At 31.7% G+C, this 14,633-nt stretch overlaps 8 protein-coding genes across 8 annotated transcripts; 2 read left to right on the top strand and 6 right to left on the bottom strand.

The window, feature by feature from the left end:
• Nucleotides 1–454: 454 nt before the first annotated feature.
• Nucleotides 455–850, bottom strand: GO595_000678 (uncharacterized protein; the record flags this gene model as incomplete). The annotated part of the gene is made up of 1 exon (XM_067920171.1): nucleotides 455–850. One exon carries the CDS (start codon nucleotides 848–850, stop codon nucleotides 455–457), a length of 396 nt encoding a protein of 131 aa, XP_067779147.1.
• A 3,215-nt stretch (nucleotides 851–4,065) lies between these two features.
• Nucleotides 4,066–5,439, bottom strand: GO595_000677 (DUF4474 domain-containing protein; the record flags this gene model as incomplete). Its single annotated transcript, XM_067920160.1, has 1 exon — nucleotides 4,066–5,439. One exon carries the CDS (start codon nucleotides 5,437–5,439, stop codon nucleotides 4,066–4,068), a length of 1,374 nt encoding a protein of 457 aa, XP_067779146.1.
• Nucleotides 5,440–6,609: 1,170 nt separating this feature from the next.
• Nucleotides 6,610–7,815, bottom strand: GO595_000676 (transcription initiation factor TFIID, subunit TAF6; the record flags this gene model as incomplete). Its single annotated transcript, XM_067920149.1, has 1 exon — nucleotides 6,610–7,815. The coding sequence occupies one exon, from the start codon at nucleotides 7,813–7,815 to the stop codon at nucleotides 6,610–6,612; it is 1,206 nt and encodes a 401-aa protein (XP_067779145.1).
• A 214-nt stretch (nucleotides 7,816–8,029) lies between these two features.
• On the top strand, nucleotides 8,030–10,967 carry GO595_000675 (tetratricopeptide repeat protein 28-like; the record flags this gene model as incomplete). Its single annotated transcript, XM_067920139.1, has 2 exons — nucleotides 8,030–9,138; nucleotides 10,370–10,967. The coding sequence occupies 2 exons, from the start codon at nucleotides 8,030–8,032 to the stop codon at nucleotides 10,965–10,967; spliced, it is 1,707 nt and encodes a 568-aa protein (XP_067779144.1).
• A 321-nt stretch (nucleotides 10,968–11,288) lies between these two features.
• On the top strand, nucleotides 11,289–11,540 carry GO595_000674 (dnaK protein; the record flags this gene model as incomplete). The annotated part of the gene is made up of 1 exon (XM_067920128.1): nucleotides 11,289–11,540. The coding sequence occupies one exon, from the start codon at nucleotides 11,289–11,291 to the stop codon at nucleotides 11,538–11,540; it is 252 nt and encodes an 83-aa protein (XP_067779143.1).
• A 67-nt stretch (nucleotides 11,541–11,607) lies between these two features.
• On the bottom strand, nucleotides 11,608–12,501 carry GO595_000673 (iron-sulfur cluster carrier protein ApbC; the record flags this gene model as incomplete). The annotated part of the gene is made up of 1 exon (XM_067920117.1): nucleotides 11,608–12,501. One exon carries the CDS (start codon nucleotides 12,499–12,501, stop codon nucleotides 11,608–11,610), a length of 894 nt encoding a protein of 297 aa, XP_067779142.1.
• A 302-nt stretch (nucleotides 12,502–12,803) lies between these two features.
• GO595_000672 (uncharacterized protein) lies at nucleotides 12,804–13,277 on the bottom strand (the record flags this gene model as incomplete). The annotated part of the gene is made up of 1 exon (XM_067920106.1): nucleotides 12,804–13,277. One exon carries the CDS (start codon nucleotides 13,275–13,277, stop codon nucleotides 12,804–12,806), a length of 474 nt encoding a protein of 157 aa, XP_067779141.1.
• Nucleotides 13,278–13,347: 70 nt separating this feature from the next.
• GO595_000671 (SGF29 tudor-like domain-containing protein) lies at nucleotides 13,348–14,220 on the bottom strand (the record flags this gene model as incomplete). The annotated part of the gene is made up of 1 exon (XM_067920095.1): nucleotides 13,348–14,220. The coding sequence occupies one exon, from the start codon at nucleotides 14,218–14,220 to the stop codon at nucleotides 13,348–13,350; it is 873 nt and encodes a 290-aa protein (XP_067779140.1).
• Between the last annotated feature and the right edge of the window lie 413 nt (nucleotides 14,221–14,633).

Below are 14,633 nucleotides of genomic sequence, written 5' to 3'. Positions count from 1 at the left end.
TTACATCAATGTAGTCCTCTCCTGGAGGAGAACGCGAATATCGCGTTTGCGGGGGCAAAAAAGAAGTTTCAAAAAAATTCATTCTCCTCCCGTGTGGGTCTATTACTCAAGCATACTAAAAGTAAGTGATTTAAAAGGTTGGGGTTTGGGTTAATATGTTATCATTGTTCTCATCACCATCTTCACCCCCAGAGGATGATGATGTAGAACACAACATCTCTTGTCCCGTTGTTGCATCTTCTGTATCCGTTGTTGACTCCACGGGTAAATCTTGAATATCTTTTATTTCAGCTTGTTCATTAGGGTTGACGAGGTACTCTTCTGTCTCTTCATGTTCCTTGTATTCCTCCGATGATGACGTTGATGAAGTTGATGACGCCGACCTGTCTTCTTCAGAACTATTGTTCCTTCTGTTCTCTTCACTATAGATATTCATTAGGATCTTTCTAGAGTACTATAGTGTAGCGATTACCATTCTTTTAGCAAATCTCTTAAAGTTTTCCTTTGTTTCTGCTATGATCCTTAAATCTTTAAGAGATTCCGAGTACCATGCACCAAGTGAAGAAATCACTATGACAAAGAGTTTGGCATCTTTGCCAAATTGATTCTTGATATCTACTAAAAGCTCCGCATATTTTTCTTTCTTCTCGTTGTACCTTACCTCTAACGACAATTCATTTTCTTCACTTACATCACCATAGGGGACAGTAACTTCGATAAGATAATATGAATCATCTGTTTCATACCAAATATCAGGTCTTTTAGTATCGTTTTCACCGGTTATTCTGTTACCATTAATTAGAAGTACACTATCAAGATGGATTAATCTGTTACTTCTTGATATTAGCATTCCTACTAATTCACGGACTATTGCATCATGTCTAGGTTTAAATTTGTTCAATAAATGTTTGCAATCGTTTAATCGATGTTATAATGAGTCTGGTCTTTGACAATATCTACAATTTCCAATATTTTCTAGGTCATTACTATTTAATCTTGCATATTGTCCTGTGTAGAAGCTATTGGTTCTTGCTTCTACCGCAAATTTGATGATCTCATCATTTAATAAGCAAGAATATTAAGGAATAAAGTGATTGGATATTTTGCTATCTTTTAGTGTCTTGAATGTATGACCTCTTAATCCAGAAGATATTAATTTATTGTAGTGTTACTCATTAAAATAATTATTCATTATTTCCAGGAAATTATTTTCATCAGTATTTGTTATAATATCATTTAATGCTATACTAATTGGTTCTTCTTCGGTATTGTTCAGTTTCAAATAAATATTCCTTTTACATAATATAGAAATTACACGGCTAAAAATGTTTGACGTTCCGTATAAATTTCTTCTGTAATTAGGATTATTTATACCAAAAAATAAATCATTAGCTTCTTGAGGATTCTCCATATTAACTTTATATCTAAAACATTTTTCGTTTCAACATTAATAACGAAAAATTTCTCTTAGTTCGTTATCTGCAGAATACCATAATTTAACAAAACAAGATAGATTAAGCCAATGCTACCTACATCTGATATTGCTTTGTTAATTTCCGAAGCTGCTGATTTTGTTCTCGTATTTTTCATTAAAGCAGTCATTATTCCAAGATATGGAGTACCTCCTCTAATATTAATTATATGGATAAGTTTATCACCAATTTTAAACTCTGTAGCAGCTGAAGAACGATTATTGTTATGATTAATATAAGAGAAGGTTCTACATTTTTGTGGTTGTATTTCCATTTTCGCATATTTGCAGAATCTTTCCACTGTGTTGATTAAATTGTTTATTCCCCTTTTAGTATCTGAGATTAGAACTAAATCATCTGCATATGCTTGTGCACAGATGATTTTATCTTTAATATGGAATCCATCAATAGTTTGTTGTTCTAATTTATTTAATAAAGCGTCTATACAAATGTTAAAAATGATTGGTGAAAGGGGACATCTATGTTTAACTCCACAATTGAAATGAATCGTATCTGAAGAACCTTTCGATGGGATTTGAATCTTTGTCGTCGTGTCTTTATAAGATGCTTTGACTAAATTAACGATGTGATTGATGAAGCCTTTTTCTTTCATTGATTTGAATATTTGAGCGTGTGATATTGATCCAAATGCATCTGCAAAATCGATAGTTGTTATATAAATTGATCCTTCATTTCTTGAAACATGTTGAATCAACTCATTTAACATAACCGAATGTTCCGATGTAGCATTTAGATATTGCATAAAACCTTTTTGAGACTTATATATGAATCTATGTCTGTTATTTAGGTTTTGGAACGCTCTTGATATAACGACCATCCAAATTCTGTAGAACGTTGAAGTGATAGTAATTGGTCTCCAAAAATGGGGATCATTAATATCACCTTTTTTATATATCATGACTGTTTTTCCTCTTTTTAAAAGTTGTGGACATTTTTTCGATTTCATAGTAACCCACATTGTGTTTTTGATCATTTCTCTTGTATATTTCTTTCCAAGTTTCCAAATTAGATTTGAAATCTCGTCAGGGCCATATGCCGAGATATTCGATCTCGACATAATAGCCCCTTCAATTAATTCATCATCATATAAATCCGTTATTAAACTATTATTATCTTCCGCCTCAATAATTTTATCTAACATAAGTTCTTCATTGTTTTCTATTAGTTTTTCTTGGCTCCATGTTCTTCCATATGTTTCAACAAATTTATCTGGTTCTAGTTTACATTCTGGTGTAGTATTGGGAATAACATACCATCTAAGACATCTTCTAGGATCTTCTCTATACATGTTTTGTATTAAATCTTTGTAATTCTCTTTTCTTCTAGCTCCTAGATTCGTTTGTAACGTATTAATTCTTGCTTCTATATATTGTAGTTTACCTTCTAAATAATCTGTTGTCATATTCATTAGATTATCAATGTCATTGGGTAAATTTATTTCAATGCAATTTCTAAATTCATCTTTGATGTTTGGTAGAAGTTTGATGAGTTTATCTTTTAACCTATTAATCATATTAAATATCATTTGTGTTTGCTGTTTATGATAGAAGTGATGAATTCTTCTAATGATAGTGCTAAATTTATAAATATTTTTGATTTCTGTTTCCATTTCCATATTAATTTCTCTATTTCTGTTACTTCTAACTATCCCTTGTGTTTTATGTAACATTTTATTTCCAGTAATTTTTAAAGTATTACAAATTTCTTCTCTATTTAATAGATTGATTTTAGATAAACAACCTTCCCAAATATAAAAGTTTTCGTCTTCTGGTCTATCATTTAATGGTTCACATATTTTAATTAAATGTTTTATTATATATTTGAATAGTTTGGGGATTTCTCTGATGATCTTTGTTTTATTCTTTCCCCGAATTTTTGGTAATGAGATCATTTGAAGTTCTTGTTCATTACATTCTTCAGTCCATTTATTTGCTACTTCTAATAATTGTTCTCTTGTAAGATTTTTAAGGTAATTTATATTTAAATTCGTATTATTAGTTTCTTCTTTATTGTCACTTGATGATTCTTCTTCAGAATAACTATATTCTGAACTATTATAATTATCCTCATGTTCAGAAGTTTGTGGACTATTTATGTTTGTGTTAATTGTCTCATTAGTATTTTGTTGGTTAAGTTGTTGATCTCTTAATCTATTAACTCTTAAGTTGTTTTCCCTGATTCTTCTTCTATTAGCATTTAATCGTTGTCTAACATTTATAATTAATGGTTCTTCTTTAACATTTGATCTTTCTCTTTCTGTTGCTATCCTATATCTATCAACTTGTTCATTCATTTTATTTATGTCTTCATCAATTCTTTCTTGTACATCTTTATTGATATCCAAATTTTATGATTGATTTACAATTAATTCTTCTATATCTAATGTCTCCACCTTCATAATCAAAATTTGGATGTTGCTTTTTAATATGATTAACTATACCAATATTATTTGAACCCCAATGTATATTACATATTTTACAAATGAATCCTTTTTTATCTTGTAATATGTTTAAAGCATTAGGTAAGATGTTTCTAGTTTTCGCATATGTTATTATCATTGTCCAATACCATCCTAATTCTTCTTTATTATTATCGAATTCCTTATGGGATGCCGTGTGTGAGACAGAAGAGATTTATAGGCGTCGGTGAAATATTTACATCCCGGGCAAGGACAAACAATAATATTATTTGTATAATATTTCGTATTATTTTCATTTTCATGAATTTCCCAATATATGTCTTTGATCTGTAACAATTTTTTAATACAACCATATATATGATTCTTATCTGTTATACATACATGTTCTTTATCCATATGAGCTCTAAGTGCACTCCCTGAAGGGAGAACTTTATTGCATTTACATTGACAAGGATAAAGACCTGGGTAACACCACTTATTTTCTCGTAACATAATATGTAACAATGGATGTTGTGAAATGTGAGTTCCTTCGTGTTTCCAACCTGGTGCATTAGCTGTGTTTTTCCATTTATTTATAAGATCTATTACATCTTGTTTCGTTTCGATCTTTTTAACATCTTCAATTAGTTCATCATAATTTATCTCATTTGTTTCTTCATCGTCAAAAGGATCTGAGTCCGAATTATCGTTATTGTTTGTATTTGATTCATCCGACGAATCAGATGAATCTGATTCATCATCTGAAGTATATGTATCATTTGTTTCCGAACTTGATGTTGTTTTAGTATTAAATTTTCTAGCAAGAGCTTCAGAAATAGTTAATTGTTTAGGGACGCTTTTATAGTTTATTTTAACTTCAGGAATTTTAACATCATATGTTTGAACATCTTTGTGTATCCTGATTCTAAGTTCTTGAACGTTTGCTTCGGTATCGATTCTTTCTTTATTTACTACAACATTATGACTAACAACTTCAGCTTTGGATTTAATAGTGTGGTTTTCGACTTCAACATCATGATTAGTAACTTCAGCTGTGGATTTCATTAAATGGTGATTAACTTCAACATCATGATTAACAATTTCAGCATTGGATTTGACTAAATGATGATTTACTTCAACATCATGATTAACAACTTTAGCTGTGGATTTAATTGTATGATTTTCAAGTTCAACATCATGATTAGTAACTTCAGCTTTGGATTTGACTAAATGATGATTAACTTCAACATTATGATTAACGACATTGGCTTCAGATTTAATTAGATGTTGGTTAACTTTAACGTCGTGATGTACAACATTTGCATCAGTTTGAATGATATGTTCATTAATATTAACATTGTGATTAACAACATTTGCTTCAGTATTAATTAAATGTTCTTTAATATCGACAGTATGATTGACTACCTTTGCTTCAGTGTTAATTGTCTGTTCTTTCACATTGACTTTATGATTTACTATGTTATGTTGTATCTCATTGGATTGTTGATTTGTTCTCTCATTCGTTAAGTTCAAGTTATTTTGTTCCATGTATAGTGTTTGTTGTAGTGAATTATTAGTGTTAATTTGAGTTTTTTGGATGTTATTGATTTGACTATTCTTGATCGAGTTATCGTTCGTAACAAATTGGAATAAGTTCCAGGTATTTCGAGTATTATTCATGTTGATCTTATAAGTAATGACATAATTTTGGATAGTGGCTTTTGCAATATTGACAATGGATTGAATACGTTGGTCGTTAAAAAATAATTGGATCGGTTTTGGTTTTGACTGAGGTATGTTTGGTCCTACAAAATAACGTAAATCAAGCACACCTTTCTGAATTTCTTCTATCGTTGGGAAGATGGGAGGTAAATTCGAGTTAATTTCGAGGTTTACTTGATTAATTCTTGCTAGTCCTCATGATAGAATAATTCCTCGGTTGTGATTACATCTTGACGGTAGGAAATTTGAGATGGTTGAGTCTGCTGTGATTATGATCCATTCTGATGGTGGTGTTGGTGTGAATTCATTTTGTGGTTCTGAGTTAGGATTGTAATGAGCTCCCCGAATTAAGAGTATCTCGTTTTGGAAAGGGAGATCTGGATTAACATTGATCATATAATTCTTCTTCGTTGTGGCCGATTTCGATATTGGGACATTCTTCTAAGTCTTCTAGAGGCGGGGATGAGCCGTCGTGGCGATTTGGGTCGTTTTTCGTGTCCAAATTTTCGATATAATAATTATCAATTTTTTCATTTCGATCGGAAATGGCATCATCTTGTTCCTCATAGACAGTAGATTCTGAATATCTGGTTTCCTAGTGCAAAAAACCATCAGGTGCAAAAAACATAAAAAAATCTCCTCCCGTGTGGCTCGAACACACGACTTCCAGATTAACAGTCTGACACTCTAACCAACTGAGTTAGGGAGGAAGTCTGAAGCCTTTTCAAAGTTTAGAACAAATTTATAAATACCGAAAAATTATTGTTTGTATTTCATTTTACTATTTGATATTAAAGGTTTTTTTATTTTTAAAATTCAAAACTTCATAAATTATGTACATTAATATGAATTTTTCACAAATATTATATATAATAAAGATATTATTAATTTTTTTTTTTTCTATTTTAACAATCAATAATAATAAGTAAAAAATTTCAGTATAAAAAATCCAAAACATTTTAAAATAACAATTTATTCAAGAAACAAAAACAAACATTACCTGTCATTCAACATTGACTTAATTTTGTTCACAATCATTTCTGTTGCTTTAATGGTTTTGTTTTTATTTGCAAAAACAATAAACTTTTCATAAGACTTCAAATGAGGTTTAATATGTTCAATTGCCTTAACCCCAAGTGCTTCTATCCCGCAAAGAGCACCATAGTGAGCGTTTAGTGTTGTCGCCGGATCAAATAACGCTTTGATCAGTGAGTTGAATATTGACAATTTTATCGACGGATATGATCTTTCATATTTGTCACTTAAAATTGATATAAGTTCAGCAGCATTTTCGCGTAGTAAAAAGTCTTCTTTATATTCTTTTGTAGTGAAGCCAAATCCGAGTAATCCAGAAAAAGCAATTTTAAGAAAACAATGAACATAATGATCCGAAGTCAGATACTTGTTGGCTGCCAATGCTCTTGTCATCTGAATTAGAATTGTCATTAATTGAACATCTTGATAATTGAGAATCATTTGTCCATATATAAATTGAAGGAAATATGGAAGTAATTGTTGGAATCCACTTTCATTTACTAAGCAGTTCAATGCTGATTCTTTTGAGTTAAGTAGATCTTCGTGCATTAAGTTAATAATTCTCACATAAAAAAGTTGTAATTCACCAGTAATAACATCGCCAGCACTTTGGTTATGGTCGTAAACCCTATCAGTGATAGAAACCGAGTGCTTTCTTGTGAGATCTATGTTTGAAGGCGCTGAGCTTGGTTGTAAAGGAGTAACCGACGCAGAGCGTTCAATAAGTTTCGGAATTTTGACTAGGATTCGGCGGTTAGAAAGAAGTTTTTTGTGGGTTGGTACTCCTTCTGTAAGTAAATAATCAAATTGATATGAATTTTGTGTTGGTAATGGCTCTCTCTCCATCTCAGTTAATTTTTTTGTTAATACAGTATTTTCTTTTGGTACAATTAATTCAGACTGATCAAAAAAAACACTAACAATTGGAATGTTTGATTCTGAATATCCAAATAAACATGGCTGACGTGTTGCCTTTAGTGTTCGATTGATATGTTGTGAGGTTATGCATTGAGATCTTGAATTTGAAGAAATTAGTAAAACTGAAGAAAGAAAATTTTGAATGTAACGTTCAGCATCATCAGTAATAGAAGTTATAAGAGTTGCCTTTGAAATGCTGATACCAAGAGAATCTAATATGGCTTGGACAGCAGCAGAGGCAGAGCTCATTTTTTTGCATCACATGTCGATATTAACGGTCTCCAATTAGCTACTAAAAATGGAGTTTTTTTTGTTCTTGGAAAGCAAATGTTCAAATAATGTTTTCATTAAGATTACACCAACAGAACGGAACGTTACTTTTCAAAATATTATTGATCGATTTACAGAAATAATTCATCAAACACATGATGAATCTTTTGATCCATCAATTTTCAAACTTTATATGGAAGATTTTACCTTTCCTCTTAGAAGCAAAATTACAGAAATTACAGATTTATCAACATCTATATTCAATTATAGTTCTCTTCGTTTTGATTTAATTCTATCACAATCATTTCCAACTACACCCGAATTTGAAGAACCTGAAGTTGATCCTAACAACAAAAAACAGATGTTTGATGATGCTATTTCACAAACTATAATTGCAATCAATAATAAAGATTCTAAAACTGCAAGTTTAAACATTCAAAAAGCTCTTAAGTTAGATCCTAGGTCTCCAATTCCTTATCAACTTCAAGTTCGTTTACATTTTAAATTCCATAGATTCAAATCAGCAGTCGAAGTTGCTCTAAATGCATATCGTCATTTTCCCAATGATTACACATGTCTAAGTCTCCTTGGTAAAGCTAAACAAAGAGTAGGTGCTCATAATGAAGCCATTGAGTACTTCAAGCGCCTTCTTCTCATTCCTCGAAACCGTCCTCTTGATTTTGAGAGCATAAACCATTCAATTGCCAAATCACTTTTTATGCTTGGGAAACTTGATGAGTCCTATACACTTATTTATCCTATTTATAAATCCAATCATTCTAACTTAAAAGCGTCTGTTCTTCTTGCTCAGATATATGCCGAAAAAGGACTTCTTCGAGATGCATTACATATCATAATCAAGAATTTTTCTATTGATCCTGATCATAAACAAAGTTGTCGTTTCATTGGTAATCATATCATTAATGATCGCCAAGCAATTGTACTTGCTGAAGAACTTGGCGATGGGATGAAGAATCCGCACATTCTATTTTATGTTGGGAACATTCTTTATACACATGGCTCATGTAAAGTTGCTGATTATTTCTTCCGAAGGGCACTTAAAATTCTTCCATTTGATCCTGCTATTTTTGTTGGCACGTTTCGTAATTTTATTTCATTACGTTTAGGAATTGAACAATGTAATGAAATGATTAATTTATTAATGGATTATTTACGACAACAAAATGATGAATTATCTACAATTACACAAGATAATGATAATGGCAATAATGATTCGAATTATGTTGAACAAAAAGGTACTTTAGAATGCCCTTTTAAACTTGTTCAACTTGATTCGATTTGGTCATTAATTTTAATCGAAACTTATTTATTTTCGAATGGCCAAATTGAACGATGTCGAAGTATTTCAACAAAATTACAAAAAATTATTGGGAAATATGACTTTTCCAAAACTGTTTTAAATGATGAGATTATATTGCATGAATATATTTATTCATTAATACAATCAATTGAAACACCAATTAATAAAACATCGAAAAAGATATATGTAATTGGTGATGAACATAGTTTAACAATGGCATATCGAACGATTACATATAAAGACGAAAAATATATTTTCGAGCCTGTTTTAATTGAACATTTACATCCGACTGATCTCGTATCAAAAAATACATCGTGGATCCAATTTTCTTATTCAAAAGCTATCGATGAGATACCGAATGATTCTTTGATAGTTTTCGCGGGTTGCGAAATCGATTGTAGTGAATGGTTAATTACATTTAATGATCAAACTGAAATTAGAACACTTGATGAAGTGCTACAAATACAAATAGAATCATTGATAAACGTCATAAATGACTTAAGAAAGAAAAAGAACTTTATGATTTGGATACACCCAATGTATTATATGCCAATCGGAAGATTGGAAATTGTAACTTCGTTCAATAGGAAAATTCAACAATGTTTGAACGAAGATGATAAAAATATACAATTCCTTGATATTTTGGATAAAATGACAATACAAGTGGACGGAGAAGAAAAAATAGCAGAAGAGTTTTCGTCTGACGGAGTTTTCCTTTTGCCTAATTATTTAAGACTAATAGAAGAAGAAATAAATTCGAAATGTTTCGATAAATGAAATAGAATAAACCGTTATGTAAATAATAGAAAATATTTGAATGGCTTTGTTCGAATTATTTTTTTTTTAATTAATGTCAAATTCAAACCAAAATAAAGAAGATTTACCAACTTCTGCGATCTTGGTTGGAAATACTCCAATGATTACTAAGGATGACATAGCAATTTGTTTTGCTAACACAAAATTCAAGAAAATTGGATCAACTTTTTTTAATAGTGAATTATGTTTCCGAATATATTTTGATTCAAATGGTGATTTAAATCAAGCTCTTTCTCGATATTCTACTATAACAATTAATGGATATCCGTTTTCTTTAAAAATGTATAAACCAAAACGACCTGAAAAAACATTTTGTGCACTCAACCACTTTCTCACTCCTAACCCACCGCCAGGTTCTGACTTGTTTACTTTTATTCATAATTCTAAACGTTATAGTGTTAATCCCATATTAGCAGCAACATTTTCTCGTAAAATTAGAACACTACTTAAAGAAGATCCAACCATAAGGGAGTTCAGTGTATATCCTAAGCAAGGCGACTTCGAATGCATCGCCCAAATATTTACAACCGCCAGAATTCAATTCAGCGACCGTTTACACTATGATCCCGAATTTATGTACATAATTGCGTCACAACTTCAAATCGATTTTCTTTTGCCTCAACTTGAGGATGACTATATAGATACATTAGATCCTCAAAAGGCACTTGAAGGACTTAATTTAACTAATCAATTTGGAGCCGGAATTGATATTCATATTAAATATATTGCATCGCACATTTATAAGTTTGAAACGCAGGCTCTTGAGCAAGAAATTAAAGATTTGGACCCAAATCTCAAAGATATGATTTTCACATCAAGTTATTTGCCAGGCGGTTATGGACTTGGAAATAATAATATTGTCGAAAATTCCGAGAAAAAGCTTTCGCAGATGTCGCAGGAAGAGTACTGCGAATTTGTGTCAGATCCGACAGTGGATTTGAATAAGGAAAGAGCAATGTTCATAGAATTGCTCGATTCAAACATAAGGAATTAGTCGAAAAATAACTTTGTTGCAATAAAAGTTTAATGTACTGATTTATCCTCTTTTAGCATTCTCCTCATTTGAATAAATTAAATTGCATTTTCAAGAAATGGTTAAAAGTTTGTGAATCTGCATTCTGTATTAAAGATAAACATTGGACTTATGCTTAATAAATGCAACACAATAATATGATTTGACAATATCATTTTATTATAGACGAATGGTTGAGTCGTGTTCTTATTTAACGAAAAATGATTATTTAAATAAGTATTACAATAGCCAAAATCAACGCAATTCAATTTGTTCCATCAACTTTTACTTCATCAGCTGTTTATGGGAATGAACACTTCAACCATTGGCTTTTTAGATATTGGTTCTAAGGGAACTCGATTTACAATATCAAAATTTGCACAAGATACAGTTGAAGAAATAGAATCATTTTTTGACGAGTCAATTGGAGGCAAAACAATTGATGAAAAGCTTGCCGACATGCTTTCAGCACGTTACTCTATTGATTTAAGGCAGTCTCGTGACTACGAATCATTTCTCGAAAAGGTTGATGTTATTATGCATAATTTCCTTTAACTAAACAAAGAATAACATGGAATTGAAATCGATATTAATCTAACGTTAGAAATTATTTATGATTTAATTATTTTGGGTTTTCTTCTTTTGTTGGCTTCTCTTCTTTTACGGGCTCTTCTTTTTCTGCTTTAGCTTCTTCTTCCGGAACTTTTGGCATCTTTGTCATCACTCTCAATGCGAGTGTTCTGAATGCGCGCGCATAATCCGAGTTAGGGTTCTTAAGTACAGCCGGGAACCCAGCATCAGCAGCTTCTGCAAGTGTTGGGTCTACTGCAAGCGATGCTAGTACTTCTAACTTGAACTTTTCCGCAAGATCAATTCCGCCGCGACCGTTAAATATTTTTGTTACTTTGTTGCAGCAAGGGCAAACGAAGCCATCAAAGTTCTGAACAATACCAAGGATTGGAATGTTCATTTTCTTGAACATATCAATGTTACGTATGACATCTGCTATAGCAACTTCTTGTGGTGATGTAACTAAAATTGCACCATCAATTTTGACGCTTTGATAAAGTGAAAGTTGTACATCTCCAGTACCTGGAGGTGTATCAACAATCAAATAATCTAATGGCGGCCAAAGGGTTTTTGTTAATAAATCACCTATTAATCCACCAACAAGTGGTCCTTTCCATAGAAGAGCATCATCCTTCTTGATCGCATTTCCAATGGATAAGGTTTCAATTCCATAGGCAGGAATTGGAAGGAAAAGTTCATCTTGTGTTCTTTGAAGTGTATTTCCTGTTGTGGATGTCATTGTCGGTATGGATGGTCCATAAAGATCTGCATCAAGAATACCAACTCGATTACCAAGTTCGGAAAGAGATATGGCAGTATTTAATGCAACAGTTGATTTACCAACACCACCTTTGCATGAAGCAGTTAATATGATTCTTCCAACATCTGGGAGTGGACGTTTCTTGGCAAAAGGATTTGAAAATTTCCTTAAGAATGAGGACAGCATGTGGTCAATTTAACGGTTTTCTATAACCGTTTTATGTCTGTCTCTTCAGCGTCAGTAAAACATTTTGGTTTAATAATGTTTCCGATCTAAATTTACATATAAAAAAGCAATTACAGCTTATACCCTTTATGTTTTTGTATAAAAAATATTTATCAAAAAAAAAAAAAATCAATCACAAAAATTAACAATTTAAAATATGGATATTGTTAAAAATCATGAATTGTACCGAAGTTAAAAAGATTATAGTGTGAAGTTGTAAACAGTGGCATTTAATATATATGATTTCTATCATTTTTAATAATTTACTCCTCCCTACCTGCAGCTTCCAATAAGAGCTGAAGGAACTCTTCTTTCTTTTTAGGAACATCTTCTTCTTTCACTGGTTCATGTAATTCAGGTTTATTTTGAGCTCTTGCGTCAGAATTGAAAAGTTGAATAACACCTTTTGTTGCTTTCTTTCTGAGTCTATTTTCTCTTTCTTCGTCAAATGTTTCAATTCCTTTGTGTGTAGCATTTAATAATGTTCTTTTAGCCTGAACCAATTGTCTTCCTTCTCTGATTTTTTTATTTTCTCTTTCTCTCATTTTTGTTATCCTTGCTGGTATTTTAGAAAAGCAAAGAATTGGACATTTTCCGGATGGAACTTCAGCATTTAAAAGTGCCTCATATTGTTGTCCAAAAGAACGGTCAGTTGGTTCTTCTTCATCAGAACTTGAGAGCTCATCATATTCTGATTGGGGTTCTGAATATATTTCTTCTTCTTCGTCTGATTGCATTTGGTCGAGAATTTGGCACTTTTTGTAAATTTAAAACCGCTAAATCAAATGTTTGATGTTCAAATCAATTTTATTTATTGAGCATACTCCATTCACCAAATATCATACCCAACCTACCACATTCACCTTGTGTTCCATTAACAAATGCAGAATAACCTTTGAGGTGTGACTTTGGTGCAGATAATCGACCGCTTCCTGTAATATGTGTATAATAGTTTTGAGAAAATAATTCTGGATCTTCTAAAGAATCTAACAAAGGGGTTCCTTTCTGTGTCTCCATTCTCTTAAACTCCTTCTTTGGTCCCGCAAGTTCTGTAAAATCTTCATCTTTTAGACATTGTATTTGAGTTTTTTCGACTTGCATTGGCTTATTGAACATGAAATTGATTCTTCTATTCTCCTGGCTTTCATGAATCTTTGCTTGTATCTCTGCTTCTTCTTTCTCCTTTGGAGAATTTGTTGAATCTTGATTTGCTTCAGTTGTTGCATCTGCTTTTTCTGTATTTTCGGTTTCCTTTGGTGGTTCCTCTGTTTCAGATTCTGTTTGTAGATCGAATCCGGGTGGAAATTTTGTGACTTTATTTGTATCAATAATTGTTGGTTCTACTGAGCCTTTGTAAAGTATAACTAATTTGTTTGCACTCTTTTTCTCAACAACTGTGGCAGTGTAAAACATTGTTGACCATTGATTTGTTTCTTCATCATGCCATAAAGCGAGTATTTTATCGCCTGGTTTGTAATCTGTACTACTGGATGGAAATGGCGTGATCCTGTTGGATTCAACTGTATAAATTTCATACTTTGGATCATCTGGGTATTCATCTCGTACAACATACTTTTTACCAACACCTTTTTTTTCTATCTTAGCGACAATCCATTGGTAGCTTTCTAGTTCTGGATATATTACACATGCTGCACAAATTTGCCCATTTTTGAGCTTCATTTTATTGCGAACAAAGATTGTCAAACGTCCAGCTCCAAAATTTTGATTTCTAATTTCTTCATAATAGTACACCATATTTTGGTAATTTTAAGGAAACAAAGGACTTACAAAGAGCAGCGATTGCCTGTGCCAAGGTAGTACAGATATTAATAAATTGCATGCAATGATTAAAAATTAATTATTTCTATATAGTTTACAAAAAATGGTTACTTGTCTTCAACGCAAAGATCCTGGAGAATTCTAAACGGCATTTTTAAGATTTTTGGATTACAATCTTCAAATAGGAAAAAATGTCCTGACACTCCTAAGGAATTGATATTTACTCCCAATGGATGTCCTGCAAGCTTTCTCGGAACCATTATTGCTGTTCCATCTGAAATTACAAAATTGTATGATCCATTGTAATTTGCTCT

Source organism: Histomonas meleagridis (genome assembly GCF_020186115.1).
Source record: "Histomonas meleagridis strain 2922-C6/04-10x chromosome Unknown contig_11, whole genome shotgun sequence".
NCBI classification, from domain to species: Eukaryota; Parabasalia; order Tritrichomonadida; family Dientamoebidae; genus Histomonas; species Histomonas meleagridis.
The sequence above is the reverse complement of the archived record's forward strand: the minus strand, read 5'-3'. Positions and strand labels throughout refer to the sequence as shown.